The sequence below is a fragment of the Astatotilapia calliptera genome, chromosome 16, assembly GCF_964374335.1.
Source record: "Astatotilapia calliptera chromosome 16, fAstCal68.1, whole genome shotgun sequence".
Classification (NCBI taxonomy): domain Eukaryota; kingdom Metazoa; phylum Chordata; class Actinopteri; order Cichliformes; family Cichlidae; genus Astatotilapia; species Astatotilapia calliptera.
This window is the reverse complement of record NC_137437.1, coordinates 9,397,315-9,420,207: the sequence shown is the minus strand read 5'-3', so window position 1 is coordinate 9,420,207 and position 22,893 is coordinate 9,397,315. Positions and strand designations below refer to the sequence as shown.

The 22,893-nt window shown below is 42.7% G+C and overlaps 2 protein-coding genes across 19 annotated transcripts in view; one reads left to right on the top strand and one right to left on the bottom strand.

Moving 5' to 3' along the window:
• The window catches only part of caska (calcium/calmodulin-dependent serine protein kinase a), a 166,250-nt gene extending 162,059 nt beyond the window's left edge, over positions 1–4,191 (top strand). For 9 of the 18 annotated variants that reach the window (XM_026144194.2, XM_026144191.2, XM_026144193.2 and 6 more), the window contains 2 exons: positions 63–146; positions 2,734–4,191. In XM_026144194.2, coding sequence (XP_025999979.2) covers positions 63–146; positions 2,734–2,910 — 261 coding nt within the window. In that variant the 3' untranslated portion in view covers positions 2,911–4,191. Of the gene's footprint in view, positions 1–62; positions 147–1,881; positions 1,909–2,733 lie in introns of all 18 variants that reach the window. The other 9 variants (XM_080290968.1, XM_080290965.1, XM_080290967.1 and 6 more) reach the window with 2 other exon arrangements.
• Positions 4,192–10,325: 6,134 nt separating this feature from the next.
• nyx (nyctalopin) lies at positions 10,326–21,679 on the bottom strand. The gene is made up of 5 exons (XM_026143825.2): positions 21,537–21,679; positions 21,275–21,339; positions 12,561–12,847; positions 11,946–12,250; positions 10,326–11,445 (listed from the first exon to the last, which is right to left on the bottom strand). Exons 2-5 carry the CDS (start codon positions 21,294–21,296, stop codon positions 10,617–10,619), a joined length of 1,443 nt encoding a protein of 480 aa, XP_025999610.1. The 5' UTR covers positions 21,297–21,339; positions 21,537–21,679; the 3' UTR covers positions 10,326–10,616.
• Positions 21,680–22,893: the final 1,214 nt, after the last annotated feature.

The window sequence follows — 22,893 nt, the reverse complement described above, 5'->3', positions numbered from 1 at the left end:
GCACCAAGTCTTCATGCATGGAGTACGTAAGGACACTGAACCCTAACATGTGTTTTCATCAGGCCTTAAAGGTCCTGCGGACGGCCGAGTTTGCCCCGTACGTCGTGTTCATCGCTGCACCAACCATCACACCAGGCATTAATGAGGTAGGAAAATGACTGACGCACTCAGCACAAGGCTGGTGATGTTCTCCATCTCTCCTGATGTTCATTAAACAACCAAACCTGACTCTACTGTACTTTGAAATGAGCATAACAAATCAACTTCAAAGACAAACTGCATATTTTATTTTTAGACTGCAGGAGACTAGCTTTGCTTAATTTATATTTCCAAATAATCATTATACATGTCTTATATTTTTATACTGTTGAAAAAAATTAAAGGAACACTTTGTAATGGGACTCTCAGTATCGGGGGGGGGAGACTGGCTAATGTGTCCATAACTAAAAGATGCCATATGGAGGGCTGAAAGTCAAGGTGAAAAAATAATCCGGCAGGTTAGTTCATTTAGCTGAATTTCATTGCACCAACTCTAGATGTTACTGAGTGGTTTGCCACACATGTTTGTATGCATGTCTGATGACGCTGCACATGCTTCTAATGAGTGATGGATGGTGTCCTGGGGGCTTTCCTCCCAGACCTGGACCAGGGCATCACTGAGCTCCTGGTCTGGATAGATATGGCCCAAAAAGTCTGAGTTACAACCTGGTAGCTTCAGATGGACCAAAACATTATGTCCCAGAGTTTATATTGGATTTAGGTCAGGCAAGTGTGGGGGCCAGTCAATGGCATCAGTACCTTCATCCTCCAGGAACTACCTGCATCATCTTGTTGCATTAGGCTGGGCATCATCACCGTACGGCCTTAGGAAGTCTGTTTCTGATTGTTTAGCCAGAGCATTGCCCTGCTGAGGGTTATGTTGTAGCTCTGGAAGTGCTCATCCTGTTCCTCCCTGTACAGAGGAGCAGATAGTGGTCCTGCTGAAGGCCCTGTTCAGCTCTCCTGGAGTTAACTGCCTGTCTCCTTGAATCTCCTCCATGTTCTTGAAACCGTGCCTTGAGATGCAGCAAGCCTTCTGTCACTGACACATATTGATGTGCCATCCTGGAGGATTTGGATTACCTGTGTAATGTGTCTGTAGGGTCCAGGTGACCTCCACCGTACAGGTGGAGGACACCTGATACCTGGACCCTACCTGGACCCCTACCCTACCACCTGGATACCATTCCTGTTTTGGGATTGTCTCATTCTTGCCCCTATACTGTATCTGTTGTTAAGACCAAGCAGCTGAAACTGATAACAACCCGCTCTGCTAGTTAACTCACCAGGTCAATATCCAACAAGTTTGACTGACCTGATGCTGCACTCTGATTAAAAAGTGTTCCTGTAATTTTTTGGTGTGTGTGTGTGTGTGTGTGTGTGTGTGTGTGTGTGTGTGTGTGTGTGTGTGTGTGTGTGTGTGTGTGTGTGTGTGTGTGTGTGTGTGTGTGTGTGTGTGTGTGTGTGTGTGTGTGTGTGTGTGTTTTAAAGGAGATTCATAATAAGTCACCTTTTGAAATTGTGTGCCACTGAATCCACCCAACTGTGAGACATGTTACTGTGTATGTCTGAGCTGTGTGTAATACCTGAATTATGCTTCAGGAAATCTACATCTTCCTTTAACATAACCAGAAACCGCTCTCAACCCTACATCCTGACCTTCCATGTAACCTGTCTTAAAAGGGTTCCCGGTTATGTTGTAAGTTAGGACTTAGATTTCCTGCTGAAGTCTGAATCAGGCTTGAGGTTTGAGTTTGCATGCTGCTCCTCACTCGTCTCTGCACTCGTCTTTTTGTTTGTTTTGCACGCTGCATGTGTTTGTTTGCATGGCACTCCGCTCAGATGCCCAGGTGGTGTCGAACACTGCCAGTAAGTAAGACCTGACAGAGCAGATGCTTTAGTGTGTGTGTGTGTGTGTGTGTGTGTGTGTGTGTGTGTGTGTGTGTGTGTGTGTGTGTGTGTGTGTTCCATGATTCTAGTGATAAGTTCTGCCAACTGTGTTTTACTGTTTTCTTCCTCCTCTGCTGGCTGTAGGCCAACACGCTGTGTGACACAGCCATCTTGCAGGTTGAGTGCATCACTGTGGGTCTAACACGGTGAAACGCGTACAGTTCAGTGTGGAGCCTGTTCAGTGCTGTAGCAGACACAGGGTTGGGCTTTAAAGTTGGCGGGCAGTCTGGTCTGCTGTGCTAACTTCCTGTTCCATATTTTAGTCAGCCTTTCAAGCCAGAAAACCATCTATGGCCAATTCATTAGGTTCTGTGAGTTTAATCTAACACAGTATATAAAACCTTGTTTCAGGAGGGATGCAATGCACTGTAACTTTGGAAATGTTCTGAGTATGAAGGTAAAAATCTACTAAATATACTCGTGAATTTTTTGCTCCTGTCCCTAACTGAGCCTCAGCATTTTCCAATTAATGAGCTCTAAAAAGGTCTTAACGTGGCAGTGTATCGTGAGCCTGCAGTGGAGGCTCCTCTCACTGATATCTTTAAATGTTGTGGATAAAATTATGGAAACTGAAAATGAGATGGTTAGTTTTAGGTATAAGAACCTAAAAATGTGGAAAATCCTGTGATAGACTTTACATCCCACAGTGTGTAGGGGCCCTAAGGATTTCTTTTTTTTTTTTTTTTTGGTCCTGCCTTGCTTTCACCTTTTTTGTCATTTTCACTCCTCCTGCTCCTCCTTCAGGACGAGTCACTCCAGCGGCTGCAGAAAGAGTCGGAGATCCTGCAGAAGACCTACGCACACTATTTCGACCAGACCATCATCAACAACGAGATTGATGAGACCATCAGGCACCTGGAGGAGGCCATTGACCTGGTGTGCACCACCAGTCAGTGGGTCCCTGTGTCCTGGGTGTACTGACCCGTAACATCTCATCCGCCTTCGCGCTCTCTCCCCCTCTTCCACTTCCCGCCAGCAACACCTCGGCTGTCTTGCCCTCTTCATAACTACAACACCGACACAGAAGACTCTAATAACAGAAGCCGACAGGGCAGCCCTCTCTACACTGCACTCGATCGGAACCGACTCAGCGTACTGTGAAAGCGTAACAGCATTCAAGCGTCGGACTCTTGCCCTCGCAGATGACCTAGTCTCATAGTGTTGTATAAAAACAGAGTAAAAGTGAATATTGTCATGTCTGTACTAGCTAGGAGGCAACATTTTTGTAGATGTTTGTTTTAAAGAGACAGTACTGCGTCCCGTCCTCTCATGTTGGTGCACCTGCAGTAACCCTCCCATCACGGCTGTTGGAGGACACTGTCTGCAGATGCAGTAAAAGCACACACACTGCAATGTCTTTCATCTGTAGATGTTTTTTGTTTTGTTTTTCCCCTCTCCAGCTGTTAGTGCAGTCACACACACCTTTGGACTACCGGGTACTGTCTCTTCTAAATAAATCCATAAATGGTTTTAGAGATTTGAATGAGGTTATCATGCATGTGGACATTTGCAAGCTTCCATGCTGTCAGTCAGTGTTCCCCGTGTCCCTCTGTAAACCCTCCGAGAATTAAAAGAAGGCAAAATATATATATTACCAGAAAGAAATTAAAAAAAAGAAAACATTCCAGCTCTTTGGAAAAGTGAACTCAACCAAAAGGAAAACAAAAATGTTAAAAATAAACCAAGAGTGACTGAGCCAGATGTTGACTTGACACCTATGCACATCCCTTGCATTTCAGGTGATGTTTCTAAATTTCTAGAATTATCGACCATGTAAGTGAGATGTGTTTGTATTTAAAAAAAGAAAAAGAAAAAAAAAGGAAGAAATCTAATAAAAGTTTTGATTTTTTTTTTTCTCTTTTTGATTTATCGTACACCTAGTTCAGCATTTGCCATTTCCAAACTGTGATGTCCAAGGGTGTGTTTCAATCCAGTTTAAAAAGCAGCAATAGATGAGATCTGTCTTGAAACTGTAACCGTGTGCGGTGCAAGTGCACGCTTTACTTTGTGCAGAGCTGACGGCTTCAGAGGATGAGGAGGCCGTGCGTGCCGCTGAATAACCACATACAGTATATGAATATGACTGCCCCTCGGGTGTAAATGACTCCACAATGATGCAGGTTCTTCGGTATGAACAGTTTTTTTTTTTTTAAATATATTTCCTTTTATGTGTTGGAAAATTAAACTTGAAGTGTCTCTTCATTGCGTTCTTTTTGCAGCGTCACATGAAAAGCATCTCTTCTAAAATCTGGCAAAGACCTGCTCAGGGTGGTGCTGGTCACGCTGTACGTGTATCATTTAGTATTAAAAGCCACAAAAATGCACTAATGTGTGACGTTCACTCAGAGATGGAGAAAGATGTAAGGAAGGGGTGAGAAATTGTTTTCATAGATGGGGACTTCTCACAAAGTGATGGTCGATAAGCTGGAAAATCAAAGGTCACATGTAAAGAAAAAATGGATATTCAAATTTAATAATAATAATCTTCAGTTTCAGTTGCCAGCTTTATGCTGGGTTAGAGGCTGGAAGATAGCCATGATAACTCTAGTGTCTGCTCATATATTGGGGAATGTGGCTCTTTGCCAAAAAGCAGTAAACCTCGGAGCACTCACAGCACCAGCAGCCTGTCCAATTCAATTTTATTTGTGTAGCGCCAAATCACAACAAAAGTCGCCTCAAGGCGCTTCATAGCATCCACAAAGAAAGCAGCTCTTGTAGAATTCACAATACAAATGACTTTTTCTGAATGGGTCATTCTAAGCTGATATTTGGAAGCCCATGAACTTTATATTACTTTTTTTTAAGTATTTTCCCCGTTCCTTAGTTTTTAAATGATTTTTCCATTGTTTGTTTGGGTTTTTTCACATGCTTCAGATCAAATACATTTTAAAAGATAACCCCAGATAAATACAATATGCAATTTTTGATTGATGAATTCATCTATTGAAGGAAAAAACCTATTCATACCTGCATTTTTCATTGAGCCAGGCTAGTTGCAAAATCATGTTTGTATAGATGTTTATGTCTGCGTCTAACTTGGCTAATATTTACATTTACTGAACTTTTACTTTAGTTACCTCCAAACTCGCTGACGTAAAAAGTCCAAAATGTAGGTAGTATCTTAAGACCTGAACTCTCCCATGGCATGCATTTTTAATGAATGTGGAAACAAAGAATTAACCAGATTTTTTTTTTTTTACCTGGTTTTTGTTTATGACAAAAATGAGCTCCACATATGAGGACTTTCATCTTAAATTTCATTAGAACAGTGGCAGCATAATTTCTTCATAAGTGGATATCAGGCCCTTGTAGAGCAAAATTTAGTGTTTTGGTCTAGACAACCCAAAATGTGATGTCCACATATGTGGACGCCAGGTCCTAGGAGGTTAAAAAAGGGATGGGCTAACTGCCATTACACACCAAGTGTGTAAAAACGACAGAAAATTAAGAAGTTTTTGCATCCAAACGTATGTTTCAGTGTGGAAAAAAAAAAAAATCAGTCAACATCAAGGTCCTGGTGTCCCTGAACAAGAAAGGGAAGGCCCTTTCTTGTTCAGGGACAAGTGAGCTTCATCCAGTTCTCACCACAAGACACCAGCAGGGAGAATTTTGAGGTTGATTCTGGAGCTAAAGCTGTGTCATGACCGCTTTCATACATATTTCAGGATGTCAGTGACGCAGTTTGAACTCTTGTTAACAGCGTTGGGAACAGAGAAATCGTTTCAGAGAGCCGCCTGCTTCTGAGGTAAAACAGTATTGTTTCATTATTCCCAGATCCCTGTCTGTTTAGTACAAGTGTGTGTTTTTGAGCTACGAGCAGATTTTCAGACTGGGAACATACGTCCATCTTATTTACACAGTAAATAGTCCAAAGGACCACATTAAAGTTGGTTTCCTGTAAGAAATGCTTTGTGCACATCCCTCCAGCTTCAGCACTGCCTGTGAGTAACTGCAGCTCGATCCAAACCAATGAATGCAGGCGGGTGCTTTCTGGGCTGATCACATGTTAGTTTTATTGCAGCATAAAATCAAAAGGTTCATACTACACTTTACTGCAATACTAGATTTTTAATTCACATTTACTACGTTTTGAAGTAGCTCAAAGTGAAGCCAGCTGCAATTATTTACTATGATTTTAGGTCGTTTAGTGCAGTGGTTCCCATCTAAAGCTCTATGGACAAATCTGCTTTTAGTTTTAAGACTTTTGTCTAATCCTGGTTTCGCAACTACATTTGAACTAAAAATGCTCAAATCTTGCTCAAATCATCTGCCTAATTATAGAGGTCACCTTGTTCTGCCAGAGCCGTTCTCTTCCATCAGAGTCTCAACGTGCGCCTCAGAACATTAGCAGGAGATCCTTTAGTTCCTGCAGGTGTGCATTCGTTGGATCAGCCTGGTTATGGTGAGGTCAGACCGGGAAAACGTGTACACATAAAGCAGAGAGGCGGTACCAGCAGCAAGGGCAGATGAGGCAGACCACAGTGGATAAAAAAAATATAACGGGCATGGATTATTGAGGCCAGATAGGGTCATTACACACACACACACACGTCCATCTATCCAAGTTTCATACTGGCAAACTCAGGAATACCTTGATGGATATGGCCCCAAAAGCCTCTTCTTAACTCATTAGATTTTGGTGGTTAAGGCCAGTGTGAAAAGGTTACACATCATTGTAATGTTCTGCAAAACCACCTTCTGGCCTTCATTCAGCAGCATAAGTAGGGAATGGAGGAGGAAACAGCAACAGGAAGCTGTGTTGTTTCACACAGCATGCATTCACGCTGCACTGCAGAGAGAAAAACGTGTTATCTATTGCATTTCCCAATATATTTTTCATATCAAACAACTGGCTAATTTAAATGTTTCAGATGCAAATGACCTTGTTACTCTTCACCTTGTGGCACATATGAAGATGAAGTTAATCATGTATTTATGTGTGTATGTGCATGCATCGTTCCACCAGAAAGAAAAGCCAGACTTTTAGTTAAAGTCACGCATAATAAATGGAGTCCAGCATGTCATACATTCCTGAGGCTTATATACCTCAGGTGAATGTGCATTAAGCTGACCTCTCTGTTGAAACACTGCATTTGGTGATTTCAATCAATGCAAGTGAGCGATTAGAGTCCTCCAGAGCTGAAACCTGTGGTTTGCTGTTGAATAATCCCATAGCATTAACGTCAGGGGAAAGAAAAACAAGGAGCAGTTGACAGGACAGCTGTGGTTGGTTTTCTTTTTTTTATTCATTTTTTATCAGGTATGGATGTTAAATATCTCACAGTTGATGTGTTACCTAAGCAAGAAGAAGAAAAATAATTGATTTTTAAAATCTGGCTTCTTCACCTTCTCTGAAAGCCCCACACTGATTTATAGAGAACAGCCCTGGGAGTCGGGAAAATGTACAATGACCACGATCCTCTCACACACTTTTATCACTGAGGTGGAGGCAGAGATCCAGCTTGGATCAACAGTGAAGAACGTGAAGATTTGTTGAGTCTGACACAGAGAAATAAAATATTAACATTCACTTCATGCAGAAGTTTTGATGTAGCTTTTTTTTGGCACTTTAATCACCACAGGGCAAGTGTCATCTGATTTTATTAAATGCAAGAAAACTCACATGAAAATATTTTAGATGGATGTATTGCTAGGGGAAAAGTTTCCCATTTAAGGTGATACAACTTTGTGGCAAATTGTTGCTTATATATTCAGCATTTACAGAATATACCGCTATAACCTTGGTTCTCTGAGTGAGAGATGGCAAACTTTGTTCACCACTTCAGGCCAACTTTAAGAGTGAGCCATCACCGACATCTCCATAGACCTTCATATTTAAATTACCAGCTGACACACATGTGCAAGTGTAAACAATAGCTATTCATTGGGCTTCACATTTTCTAACTGGAGTCACTGAACTTGATCTTATACCCGTATGTACCATAAGGGATTATTTTAATATAGTTATATGGTTATGTGGTTACTAACAGACCTGTGAGTTTGGCTTTCAGTTTTGATGAGTTGCACTGATTAGCAACTATCTGTGTCTGTGAAAAACAAAATACAACAAAGCTAACTGGCTATAGCTGAAATTAAAAGAAAAGCAAAAGAAAGTGCTACAACTGAGATTTCAAGTCAGGACACTGTAGTGGTGAATTAGAAATGAGGTCTCCATTTGTTGTGTATCATTGCCACCTTTACAAAGTCAGTGTGTTTTTGGGCTCCACCAACTCCTGAGGGAACTAGCTGCTGCTTTAGCTGCTAAATGCTCATTTCGTTGGTAAGCTAGTCTCTAACACTATCTATCAGACTGTTGGTAATGCACTAACATAGTATATAGTCATTATGTGATTGCAAGAGTCCTGACTTTTCATTGACAATCCCAGTTATTATATCCTAATAGAGCATTTTGATTGATAGGCTGCAGCTCCACCAGGCTTCCCTTTAACTTGCTGAGGTCTGAGTCATCATGGGTGACAAACTGTACTTTAAAGAAGGCCAAAACTGTCTTTTTTGTGTCAGTTAGTTTGTGATTGCCATGACTTTGGAGAATATTTTAATAAAAAGAAAATATATATATATTCTGTTTCCTTAGGATTAGATTAAAGCTGAATGCTGTATGGCAACAGAGGGTTAAAGCTTTAGACATGACAGTCTGAGTGCATAATTCCCAGATGACTGCTGTTTATCTTCGAGACCTGGGCTGCTTTGTTGATTTTGAATAATAATACAGTTGAACTAGAAGATGTACTTAATCCTGTGGTCTGAGACATCATCAGTGACATCTACAACCCTATGTCACTACAGTTTGTATTAAACTGTTTTCTAAGTCTTGGCGATCGGAAAATGAGCAAATTAATCATTCTAATTGGCAAACACGTGCCCTTCTCCAAAATACAGGGTTAGGAGAACGTTGGCACCTATGATGACTTAGACCTCAGAGAGCTAAACAAGCATAGCCCTGCCACCATGCACAAATATGACCACAGGTAGTAAAATATTCAAAGCATCAGTAAGTAACAACACTCAGTGCATTATGGTGCAGTAAAAGTTGTTAAGATAATTCCAACATGTTATATGTTGAGAAGTAAATTTAATCTCTAAGTGTACTATTCTATTTGCTATGATTGTTATGTGTGCTGTACTGAACAATCCTGCTACTACATCACATATGTTACATGATATGTCCATGAGACATGCAATAATGTTTCTAATCTTCAAAGCAGAAGGATTTTCCCCTTGATCACAGTTTCTGTTGTTTCCAGTTCATTTCCTAGAAAGGTTTAACATGTAATCATAAATTCTTGGAAAGGCGCCTGGAAATTCCACTGACTAAAGATGATGTTATATTAATTAATGCAAGTCTGTCATAGCTGTTATCACATTAGAAATTTGTTCAGATATGAACCTTTGCAGCCCTGCGACAGACTGGCGATCTGTCCAGGGTGTGCCTCTCCTCCCGTTCCCATGACAGCTGGGACAGACTCCTCCTGCTCCCCTGTGACCTGGAATTGGACGAGCAAAAGAAAATGTTGAGTGCGAGAGGGACGAGGTGCGACATCAGCCTCCTCGCTTGTCTTAGTCCCAGCATAATCCCACATTAACGAGCCAAAGAGGCCACTGGGCGGATTAAGTGAAACGGGTCAACCCCTCGACTGATGCTGAAAGGAGTCACTGAACCAGCACATTGAAAGCTTAATTATTTATTTTATTTAGAAAAATAGATTTTGACAGAGCATTGTGTCTAATAACAAAACTGAACTGCACCACAGGCTGTCTGACCAAACTACTCACACTCACCGGGGTAGAAAGAAAGCAGTCGCCTGTGTTATGGTATGTCAGCCACACAAAGCACAACAGTGTAAGTGTGTACATATGCATTAAACATGCTTTGACACTGCCCCCGCCTCCATCCACAATATATGGCAATGACTCACCACAGTCCCTGTATAGAGAGAGATTATACCCATGCACTAGAGGCAAAGATAAAGTCCGTCTGTGTTACTTTATAGCACACACAAGCAGCGACGACACCGAGCTGCATGCGGTAAGAAGATTAATGCATTTGTGGAAAAGCTGCAGAGCCTACACACAAAAAAGAGCGGACGTGTGTTTAGGAGATAACTACAGGAGCTCTCATCTCCTTTAACATTGTGAATGAAAATACAAAAACAAAATAGTCGGACTATGTAACGCTATGAATATTACATCATAATTAAAATGACGACTTATGCAACAAAAAAACTAGATGTTAGCTTACACAGTTTGAGTTTCATTGCCACTGCAATTGCACAGATGAATCCTGCCGCTGTACAGATTTGTATATGAACGAGGAGGAGCATGATCACATATGAAGTAGTATATATAAATCTTTAATCTATAACCAGTATGGTAAACCACATCCAGTCCTTCTTACCTGAAAATATTCAGTTTCCCCTGTTTGCATTTTACCAGGGAAACAATCCCAAAATCCTACATCAGAGCATTAACACACGCAAACATGAATAGCAACCCTTTTATATTCGCATGAGTAAATAAAACCATCTTTTATCTCGGGAGCATTTTTTTTTAAAAAGCTTCCCATGTTCCTCATGTGGGTCATGGAGCAGATCTCATCTCCACTGTTCTCACGTGCAGTACAGAGAGAAAAATAGATCTGACTGGCCAATCAAACCCAAGCTGAGCCACATCACAATGAAGCAAAAAAGAGACTCGCTTGGCCAGGCCCGTTGACCTGTGACCCCTGCAGAGAGCTGCCCATCCTCGCTCTCAATCAGGGTCCCGTTGCGGAGGCTCTCTGTGCCGTTCCCCATCTGATCCCCGAACTCCGGGTGGATCAGTGTGAAAATGAGGCTTTTGAAGCGGTTCTCTGTGGTGGAGGTGATCTCCGAGGAGGCCGTAGTTAGGTTGAGGTCGGCGGGGTCCACACATGTGCCGTTCACCTTGGCGAAGACCACCTCACCGAGGTCCAGTCCGGCCACAGAGGAAGGTGAAGCGCAGGGGATGTCCCGCACCAGCTTGTAGTTTTCCATCCACTCCTTCAGCCACTCAAGGGAGCAGTCGCACTCCCAGGGGTTTCTGAAGAGGTAAAGCCGGCCCAGGAAGTAGATGGGCTGGAAAACAGGGAAGGGAAGGGTGGTAAGATTGTTGCTGTTCAGGTGGAGCGTGATTAGGCTGGTCAGGTTCTCAAAAGTGCCCTCCTCGATGTATAGCAGCTGGTTCCTGTCTAGGTACAGGACCTCCAGCTCCACCTGGTCACTGAACCAGGTCTTGGACAGGTTGGTCAACTGGTTACCCCCGAGGTTGAGCATCTTGAGCCGGCTGAGGCCTTTGAAGGCGAGCTTGGGCAAATCAGACAGCAAGTTGTCATTGAGGTAAAGGTTCTCCAGCCGTGTAAGGTCCTGGAAGGCCTGCTCATGGATCACGTTGATGCGGTTCTCCTGGAGGTTCAGGTACCTGAGAGAGATAAAGATGTTTGAAAGAATGAACTGGTTTACACAATAAGAGAAGATCAGTGGCTGTGTTAGATTTAGACAGCCTTTCTTTGCTACCAATATTCAGTTTGTCATGCTTTTGTTTCAGCACAGAAAATCGCACATGCTACCTTAGGCACTGCAGACTCACACCAGGAACCACACCTGCACAAAATAACTTTGTTCCATGTCATCTGTAAAATCTCTGAAAACAGGATGGGAGCAGTGCATGAACTAAGGATGAATACACAAACTTTGAACTGCTGAATGCTTAGTTCAAACAGAAGATGAACTGAGCGTGCAATGAGACCCTGCATGAGATAAATAAGCAGTATTTTGAACTGTGACTGTGGAATAAAAATCTGTAGCTGGAAATAAGCATAGCAGGTCTGCTTTAATAGTTTATGCAAAACCTCAGTCAATAAATGAATGCCTGGTTGTAGCTATGTGAGTTCATGCATGAGCTTGGGGCCTGTGGCTTACTTGAGGCTACCCAGGCCCAGCAGGGAGTTGTAGGCCACTGCCTCTATCTTGTTTCTCTCCAGATAGATGTGAGTCAGGTTTTCCATGCCTCTGATGGCCCCCGGGATCCTCCTGAAGTTGTTTTGGAAACAGAGCAGCTCCTTCAGTGCCGTTTGCTCTATAAAGATACGATCGGGGATGCTGAACAGGTTACAGTCGGACAAGTCGAGGTGCACCAGCTTCTTCACCCCTGTGAAAGTTCGTGTGTGAAGGTAGCTGATGTACTCGTTGTGCGCCATTTTCAGCTCCACCAAGTTCGAGAGGCCCTGCGTGACAGAAACTGTTAGTCAAGTATGAAAACTCTAAAAATATAAAAATGAATTTCTAGTAAATCTAGTAAAGATACAGTAGTGCTTGAAATTGTAGATTTTTTTTGTATTTCTGCATGTTGATGGGTTTCCTCACATGATCATTCAGGCAGTTTTTATATATATATATATATATATATATATATATATATATATATATATATATATATATATATATATATATATATATATATATATATATATATACCTGTTTGTTACGTGTTTGTATTTTTGGTTACAAAATCCTTCAGCAGAACATTCAGCAAACCTTAAAGGCTCCTGGGGTAATGAAGGAGATGTTGTTGTGGTCCAGAGAGAGAGACTTGAGGGAGGGCAGAGTACCAAAGGCCCTTTCTGACAAGAACTTGAGCCTGTTTTTGTCCAGGTTGATGGCGGAGGCCTCACACGGAAACTCTTTGGGCAGCTCAGCCAGGCCGGAGCGGTCGCAGAGCACGCTGCAGCTCTTCTCCTGTGTGCAGGTGCAGGATGGTGGGCAGGCGCGAACACAAGCCCACCGTGCCAGCACCTCCTGAGGCAGCAGGCAAAGCACAGAGACTGAAAGGAGGACAGGATGGGTGTTATTTCAGAGTGTGGTGGTACTTTCAGTATTTTTACAGGAATTGAAAAGCTTGTTCTACACATGTGGTGAAAGAGTGTTGGAGGCCTAATTCTAACTAAACAAGTGCACTAAGTAAGAAATGTGAGCTAATGCATACTAAATGAGCCACCAAAAAGTCAACTGGTGTTAATATTGTTGTCTATGATGTCATCTTATGTACTATTAACAATATTTTCTTTTTTTATTAATCAGGTCATCGGATGATTTGAAATTAAAAGTGACACAAATATATACATTGTATAAATTTATACCATGTTGTTTCTTTATTTCATTTGTCTACTCTTAGTCTTTAACTAAATATTTAGGCTGCAGTGTTTTTCATAACTGTTTTTTAAATGTAGTCAATGAATTTAAAAAATCACATTAAAAAATGTAATGAAACAAATAAAAAAATAAATAAAGGACAATAAGCTCTACTTGTTGCAATATAATCTAGTTTAGAGTTGTGAAAGAAGTTTTAGCAGCAGATTTTCATCACCCTGACGACGCACCTTTCTGTAGTATGACCCTTTTCAAACTACAGGGCTTTACCACATCCCCTTATATCAAGCACTATTATAATTATTATTATATAATGCTTCAGTTTCTCTATATCAAGACAGAAAACCTTTCACACTCCTGCCCATTTAAAAAAAAACCATCAGTTGCACAATGTAACAAAAGGAGTTGGGCTCATAACTTGTTGGAGGAACTTTTTGTAGTTTTGTCATTATACACCATCACAATCAACACATGAATGGTTGCAAACCTTCAACTTTAACTGAAAGGGTTTTACAAAACTTTTCCATGAATTGTTTTGGAATTGCATCCCCTATTTCCAGTCAAAAATTGACTGGAAAATTGCCTAACAAGCAGTTTCGTGGTCAGGTGAAACTGTATCATGACAAATGAAGCAGACATAATATCTGAAGTTATTTTATTTTATAGCTTTTCGTTGTAATTTTAAATATCAGGCCAAAAGAGATGTTGATAAAAGTTAGGGAGGCCATCATTACTGACTGGTGTAGAGTCAACAACCTGTCTCTCCCCTCTTCCCTCCATCACGGACACTGATAGCACCCGCTCCATCCGCAAAGCCACCAGCATTGTGGAGGACCCCACACACCGCTCACACACACTCTTCACCGTGCTGCCTTCTGGAAAGAGGTACCGGAGCATCCGGGCCTCACTACCAGACTACAGAACAGTTTCTTACTCCAAGCCGTCAGACTCCTGAACACTCTGACTGGACTGACACACGTGCACACCTTCATACATGTCACTACCAAGCACTTATCTGCAGTATCTCACACTCATACACACACACACCTACAGACTAGAGATGGCACAATACCACTTTTTTATGTCCGATACCGATACCAATATCATAAATTTGGATATCTGCAGATACCGATATGAATCCGATATAGTGTTTTTTAATCAACAAAACTGTTTTTTTTTAATATCTTGCTGCATTTTGTATAAGTTCATACTCAAGTTTAAAACAACAACTACACTAAAGCTATTCTGTTATACCTGTATGCAAAAAAAAAAAAAAATTTCATAGTTCAGCAATACTGATCAATCTAATAAACTTAGACCTACACCATCCTCCCTATTCTGGTATTTTAAAGAGTACTTAGCGTAAATATTAAGCAACCTAACTAATAGGGTTCCAACTCCCAGCAACAACAAAAATAAATAAATAAAAAATAGGGAACCACCCCTCACGCTCCACCTCATGATGCTTAATCGACGTAATCAACCTTAATTTGATGCAGTGTGAAAAAAAATGCACAGAAATCAATTATTTTTCAAGAAATATTAAATAGATTCAACATCTTTCTTCAACAAAATTGCAGACTGCACAGATGGTACCTTCCCAAAGGAAAAAGTACTATAGCTTACTAGGGTATATATATTAGACTTAATAGTTACTATATACAGTAATTGACTTCTATTCATTTTGCATCAAATTAAAACTTTGGGTGTCAGATAATTATTTATTAAAAGCTAGACATTTTAAATGAGAATAAGAAAGAAAAGTATGTCTTTGTGCCCCCTTTTCCCTGTTAATGCCCTATCGGCCCCCCTGGCTAAACTTTGCTAGATCCGCCCCTGCACAGTTACGTCAGCTACGTAGAAAAAGATCCTGGAGTAGAAAGTAATAATAAATAAATTCTAACAACAGCTGATCAAGCTTAAACGTGCTGCTGTTGTTCAGCCGCTGGTTTCCTCTTTCTGGTGCAAAGTGGGCCAAAAACAAACAAGAGAGACGGACTCGCTACAGAAAAGCCGATCAGCTGATCATTGATCAGTTTCATGATTGAAGTAGCAGCAAGAAGAGGCAGTCACTCCATATATCGCTTGTTAAGCTTAACGCAGGAATGCTTTACAAACATTCAGAGATAAACTCACACACTTGCTTTACTTCTCTCGGGGATAACTTTGTCGGAGATGAAATGCCGGGTTGCTAGCGAAGCTCCACATGCTATCCAGACCACCGACAGGTCCCGCATCACATGATGCATACTGCTCCGACGTGCTAACGTTCTGAGGCGAGTTACGGCGTGTTGCAAGTTTTCTGAGGTGCTTTCGTGATATTTAATGGATCGGATTACATTTTTTATTTTTCTCCGATATCCGATCCAGTAATTTAGGTCAGTATCGGACCGATACCGATACGTAATATCGGATTGGTCCATCTCTACTACAGACACCAAGTTACTTTTGCACAATACTCAGCATTTTGCACATTTCCACTGCACTGTCTTGTGTCTGTATCGTCCTGTTCTGTCTAGTGTTGCACTGTCTTAAATCAATGATCTGATACATTGTTTAAAAAAAGAATAAACTGACCAGCTCAGCAGCACCAAAAGGCCTGAAACATTACAGAAGACAACCAAAGGGCGTGATGACAGAATTATTTTCATGATTAAGAAACAACAACTTCTATCCATCCATCCATCCATCTTCATCCGCTTTATCCGAGGCCGGGTCGCGGGGGCAGCAGCCTAATCAAAGAGGCCCAGACCTCCCTCTCCCCAGCCACCTCCTCCAGCTTAACCAAGGCGTTCCCAGGCCAGCCGAGAGATATAATCTCTCCAGCGTGTCCTGGGTCTGCCCTGGGGCCTCCTCCCGGTGGGACATGCCTGGAACACCTCACCCAGGAGGCGCCCAGGGGGCATCCTTGTCAGATGCCCGAACCACCTCAGCTGGCTCCTTTCGATGTGGAGCAGCAGCTGCTCTACTCTGAGCCCCTCCCGGATGGCCGAACTTCTCACCCTATCTCTAAGGGAGAGGCCAGCCACCCTTTGGAGGAAACTCATTTCCGCCGCTTGTATCCGCGATCTCGTTCTTTCGGTCACTACCCACAGCTCGTGGCCATAGGTGAGGGTAGGGACGTAGATCGACCGGTAAATTGAGAGCTTCGCTTTTACACTCAGCTCCCTCTTCACCACGACGGACCGGTGCAGCGTCCGCATTATTGCAACTGCAGCCCCAATCCGTCTGTCGATCTCCGGCTCCCTTCTCCCATCACTCGCGAACAAGACCCCGAGATACTTGAACTCCTCCACTTGGGGCAGGAACTCATCCCCGACCCGGAGTGGGCACTCCACCCTTTTCCGGCTGAGAACCATGGCCTCAGATTTGGAGGTGCTGATCCTCATTCCCGCTGCTTCACACTCGGCTGCGAACCGTTCCAGTGCGAGCTGGAGGCCCTCACCCGATGAAGCCAACAGAACCACATCATCCGCAAAAATCAGAGACGAGATTCTGAGGCCACCAAAGCGAAAGCCCTCCGCCACTTGGCTGCGCCTAGAAATCCTGTCCATAAAAATTATGAACAGAACCGGAGACAAAGGGCAGCCCTGGCGGAGCCTATCACCCACCGGGAACGAGTCCGACTTATTGCCGGCAATGCGAACCAAGCTCTTGCAACGGTTGTATAGGGATCGAATGGCCAGTAGCAATGGGCCAGACACCCCATACTCCCGCAGCACCTCCCACAGGACACCCCAAGGGACACGGTCGAATGCCTTCTCCAAGTCCACAAAACACATGTAGACTGGTTGGGCAAACTCCCATGCACCCTCAAGTATCCTGGAGAGGATAAAGAGCTGGTCCAGTGTTCGACGAAAACCGCATTGTTCCTCCTGTATCCGAGGTTCGACTAACGGACGAACTCTCCTTTCCAGCACCCTGGCATAGACTTTCCCAGGGAGGCTGAGGAGTGTGATCCCCCTGTAGTTGGAACACACCCTCCGGTCCCCCTTCTTAAAGATGGGGACCACCACCCCGGTCTGCCAGTCCACAGGTACTGCCCCTGATCTCCACGCAACATTGCAGAGGCGTGTCAACCAGGACAGCCCTACAACGTCCAGAGCCTTCAGGAACTCGGGGCGGACTTCATCAACACCAGGGGCTCTGCCACCAAGGAGTTGTTTAACTGCCTCAGTGACCTCGCCCCCGGAAATTGGCGGGTCATTCCCCTCATCCCCAGACTCTGCTTCCTCCTCGGAAGACGTGTCAGTGGGATTAAGGAGGTCCTCGAAGTATTCCTTCCACCGCCTGACAATTTTCTCAGTCGACGTCAGCAGCGCTCCACCAGCACTATACACAGTGCAGGTAGAGCACCGCTTTCCCCTCCTGAGACGCCTGATGGTTTGCCAGAATCTCTTCGAGGCAGTCCGAAAGTCTTTTTCCATGGCCTCTCCGAACTCCTCCCACACCCGGGTTTTTGCTTCAGCCACTGCACTCTAACTAACTGAAAAACATTCTCAAAGAGACAGGAGTCCACTGTCAAAGTTTACAATTAAGATGCACTTTCATGAAAGGTAAAATAAACAGTTTACGACTAAGTGCAAACCACCGGTTCCACTCACTCAGATTAGACTTTGCTTTAATGTGTGATTGTCAGCCTAGCTGCTGTGTTTTGGACTATTTAAGAACTACTTTACATGCAAGTCTAAACAACAATCTGAATAACTGTGTACTAAGTTTTCACAGAAGTTTGATTTTTGCTGTGTTTCTTGGATGAAAGAAACAAAATTGGATGAGCTTCGGGATATTAAAGGCATTTCAAAGGCAGATAATCTGATTTTGCTTGGAGCCCAGTGGAATGACTGACCTTACATGCACTTCACTGTTCATTCATTGAGTCATGCGTTTCTTGATCATGTGTTCTAAGTACATTTGGAAATTGAAATGTGTAAACACCATGAATGGTACATGAATATGACAGCTACAGTGGGGCAAAAAAGTATTTAGTCAGCCACCGATTGTGCAAGTTCCCCCACTTAAAATGATGACAGAGGTCAGTAATTTGCACCAGAGGTACACTTCAACTGTGAGAGACAGAATGTGAGAAAAAAATCCATGAATCCACATGGTAGGATTTGTAAAGAATTTATTTTCCACCCTAATTTACGAATAAGTATTTGGTCACCTCAAACAAGGAAAATCTCTGGCTCTCACAGACCTGTAACGTCTTCTGTAAGAAGCTTTTCTGTCCCCCACTCGTTACCTGTATGAATGGCACCTGTTTGAACTCATCATCTGTATAAAAGACACCTGTCCACAGCCTCAAACAGTCAGACTCCAAACTCTGCCATGGCCAAGACCAAAGAGCTTTCGAAGGACACCAGGAAAAGTATTGTAGACCTGCACCAGACTGGGAAGAGTGAATCTACAATAGGCAAGCAGCTTGGTGTGAAAAAATCAACTGTGGGAGCAATCATCAGAAAATGGAAGACATACAAGACCACTGATAATCTCCCTCGATCTGGGGCTCCACGCAAGATCTCATCCCGTGGGGTCAAAATGATCATGAGAACGGTGAGCAAAGATCCCAGAACCACACGGGGGGACCTGGTGAATGACCTGCAGAGAGCTGGGACCAAAGTAACAAAGGTCACCATCAGTAACACACTACAACGGCAGGGAATCAAATCCCGCAGTGCCAGACGTGTTCCGCTGCTGAAGCCAGTGCATGTCCAGGCCCGTCTGAAGTTTGCCAGAGAGCACATGGATGATACAGCAGAGGATTGGGAGAATGTCATGTGGTCAGATGAAACCAAAGTAGAACTTTTTGGTATAAACTCAACTCGTCGTGTTTGGAGGAAGACGAATACTGAGTTGCATCCCAAGAACACCATACCTACTGTGAAGCATGGGGGTGGAAACATCATGCTATGGGGCTGTTTTTCTGCCAAGGGGACAGGACGACTGATCCGTGTTAAGGACAGAATGAATGGGGCCATGTATCGTGAGATTTTGAGCCAAAACCTCCTTCCATCAGTGAGAACTTTGAAGATGAAACGAGGCTGGGTCTTCCAACATCACAATGATCCAAAACACACCGCCCGGGCAACAAAGGAGTGGCTCCGTAAGAAGCATTTGAAAGTCCTGGAGTGGCCTAGCCAGTCTCCAGACCTCAACCCCATAGAAAATCTGTGGCGGGAGTTGAAAGTCCGTGTTGCTCGGCGACAGCCCCAAAACATCACTGCTCTCGAGAAGATCTGCATGGAGGAATGGGCCAAAATACCAGCTACTGTGTGTGCAAACCTGGTAAAGACCTATAGTAAACGTTTGACCTCTGTTATTGCCAACAAAGGTTATGTTACAAAGTATTGAGTTGTATTTTTGTTATTGACCAAATACTTATTTTCCACCCTGATTTACGAATAAATTCTTTACAAATCCTACCATGTGGATTCATGGATTTTTTTTTCACATTCTGTCTCTCACAGTTGAAGTGTACCTCTGGTGCAAATTACTGACCTCTGTCATCCTTTTAGGTGGGGGAACTTGCACAATCGGTGGCTGACTAAATACTTTTTTGCCCCACTGTATTTCTAGTATAAAATAAATGTATGCTGTTTTATCTGACTTGTCATACTGCTCAGCCACAAACCATCCATCCATTCTCTTCTACTGCAACAGCCTAAACCAAGGGTGTCCAACTCCAGGCCTCGAGGGCCAGTGTCCTGCAGGTGTGTCCTAACCCAGTAGGACATGCCCAGAGCGCCTCGTCCAGGAGGCAACCAGGAGGCATCCTAATTAGATGTGCAAACCACCTGAACTGGCTCCTTTTGATTTGGAGGAGTAACAGCTCTACTTTGAGCCCCTTCCAGATGGCTGTACCTCATCCTTTTTGTGAGCCCATTCAACCACCATTCAGAGAAAGTTCATTTCCAACACTTGTATTCATGATCTGAACTTTTTTCACCACAACAGATCAGGGCACTGTCTGCAGTGATCCAATCTGTCCGTCAAGTCCTGGCACTTGTGAACAAGACCCAAGATACTTGAGCTCCGCCACTTTGGGTCAGCCACCTCACCTTTTTCTACTGAGAACCATGGCCTTGGACATGGAGCTGCTAATTCTCATTCCTGCAGTTTTATACAAAGCTGTGAAGCACTCAAGTGCAAGCTAGAGAACGAAATCTGCTGAGGACAACAGAACCACGTCATCCACAAAAAGTAGAGACGAGATCCTGAGGCCACCAAGGTGGAATCAACAAAAAAACCCAAAAAACTTTACAGGTTTTCCTTTTGTTGCTGTTGTTGTTTGTTGACAATGAATTTAATTTTTTTTTTTTGGTTTATTAATTACAGAAATTATTTTTATGCATCCAAAAATTTGTCAGAAATACTGTGACAGATTCAAACAACAGACAGGAGTTTTTAAAAAGTGCTTGACTAAGATACAACATAATCATTAAAAATATTATAAGAGGCAAAACGACTAACCTTGAACATAAATTTTAATTATCATTGTTGAACAATAACAGTAATACAATATATAATACTATTTATCCAATCTGGGAAATTCTGTATATGTGTACCCCACTACAAGCACATTTCATGATGTGTGTTTCATAATATTTCCTTTATTTGTTATTTCTCCGTATTACTGTACATGAAAACAATATTGTTTTCGCAAGTTTTTGATGTTTTTGATTCATCAAATCCTTCAAAGTCTACTATCATCAGTAAATAAAAAGATATAATGAATTAAAAATAAATAAATACATCTTTGATATTAAAAAGATTTTGCATCCACAGCAGGACACTGCTGCTTAACTAAAGACTAGATGTTTGAGTGACGTCGATGTGTGGCCCGAAGGCTAAACTGGCCGTTTGAAACGATGATGTGATTAAGAAAGACAAGCTTATATCAGAGATTAGCTCCACAACAATAAGTATTGTCTGCGCCTGTGCTTTCACTCTTGATCTGGTTCGCATTAGCTCGAATTCAGCCCTGCCTTGCAGTTTGATCGGTCAGTCTTTGATGGAGCCACAGCAATTCTGAAAGCAGGAGAAGAAACTAAGTCAAATGAGCCCAGAAACAGTGGAAGAGAGAAGAGATTGAGACTGACCAGTGAAAATGATGACAGTCATTACTGTAGCCGCTCATCTGGGACATGCCAGGATTAACGGAGGTCTGAAATGGCACAAACAGAGATCTTAATGATGAACAATTATGAGTTATACAAATGCTGCTGGAGATCTTTAGATGATCTAGTGTGGTTGGATAGTTTTATCTGTTAACGGCAGGAAACCACAGACAGTCGGTCTTTACAGCGATGCTAAATTTACAGCAAATCACAGAGGAAATCCAAGAAATTCAAAGCAACATACCTGTAGCTCTTTCCAGAAAGTTGCATCCATGTGTACCAAACGTCACTGCCCAAATAGTCATGCATGTGTCCATCCCATGTCAGTCCACAAAGGGCACCTTCAACAGCATCACTGAGTGAGCTGAGCAGAAGCTTCTGCCTGCCACGGTTCCCCAACAAAAAATGCTGCATGTTTTTACCCTTCATCCACCCCACTTCACCAAATGCGCGTGCGTGTGCCTGTCTGCGTTCGTGATGGAAAACACACATCAAAAAGCCATCTCTTAATGGCAGTCAAATCCCCTGGGTAGAGTGGAGTGATGGAGAGCGGATGGCAGGATTACAGAAGTAAAGTGAACCTCTGTCATATCAAACTGCAGAGACAGAGCAGTGAATGTTGGATGTCAAACTTATGAAAATAATGCAGATGCTGAAAGCGAACAGATATTTATCGAGTCGTCACTGCTGGGTCGGAGAGAAGCGATTGAGAGCAGTTAGTTAAATAAGGCTGCCTGTGCCATACAAGCTTCATGGATCAGCATCTTTCCCCATATCTGAGGCTCTTAAATGACCCTAAAACCTCATTCTCACAACATGACACAGAAATTATACAACAGGCTTTCAATGGGTGTCACTGACTCAGTGGTTATGAAACCTACTCAGCACATTAGAGACCATGTGACCTTTTAAGAGTAACATGAAAACCCCTGGAAAATTGGACTGAACATGCTTTTCATGTAGGATGAAAGATATATATTTGTTGTGTGTCCTGACTGCCTAAAAAGCTGCCACAGATGGCCAAAGTAGAGACCATCTGTGGAGGACTAAAACACAGGTCAGTTTTTTTTCTTCTTTATTTTATTAGAATGGGTTTCACTAGAAAGTTCTGCACACAAGCTTCCCATGCTCCTTGAACATGTGGTTCTCCACAATAGGTGGAGAGAATATTAGCATACAGGGAAGGGCAGCCCTCTGAATCTAGGTCATGCCTGAGATTTAAGTCACATGTCTCGACTGAATTCAGCGACCTCATTGCTGTGCACTGGCATGAAAACATAACCTGACTTCGTCTTTGTAGCTGCGAGTGAGGTATTCAAACTTTCTTAGATGTACTGCATTCACACCATGTGAATTTGCTCCTGTATACCACTACACTGGATATTAAATCAAGTGCAGACTTAACTGAGGGGATTTTACAAAGAATTACATAACCTGTTTAACAATTAGACATTTTTACGCATAGTTACCGTTTGTCAAAGGCTTGAAATTAATTGGAAAATTGATGGACAAGCAGTTTCATGACCACATGAGGCCTGTTCCCTCATTACGGCATTAAATCAAATCGATTAAAGATCAGGAGTTGAAATGTTATTTGTATT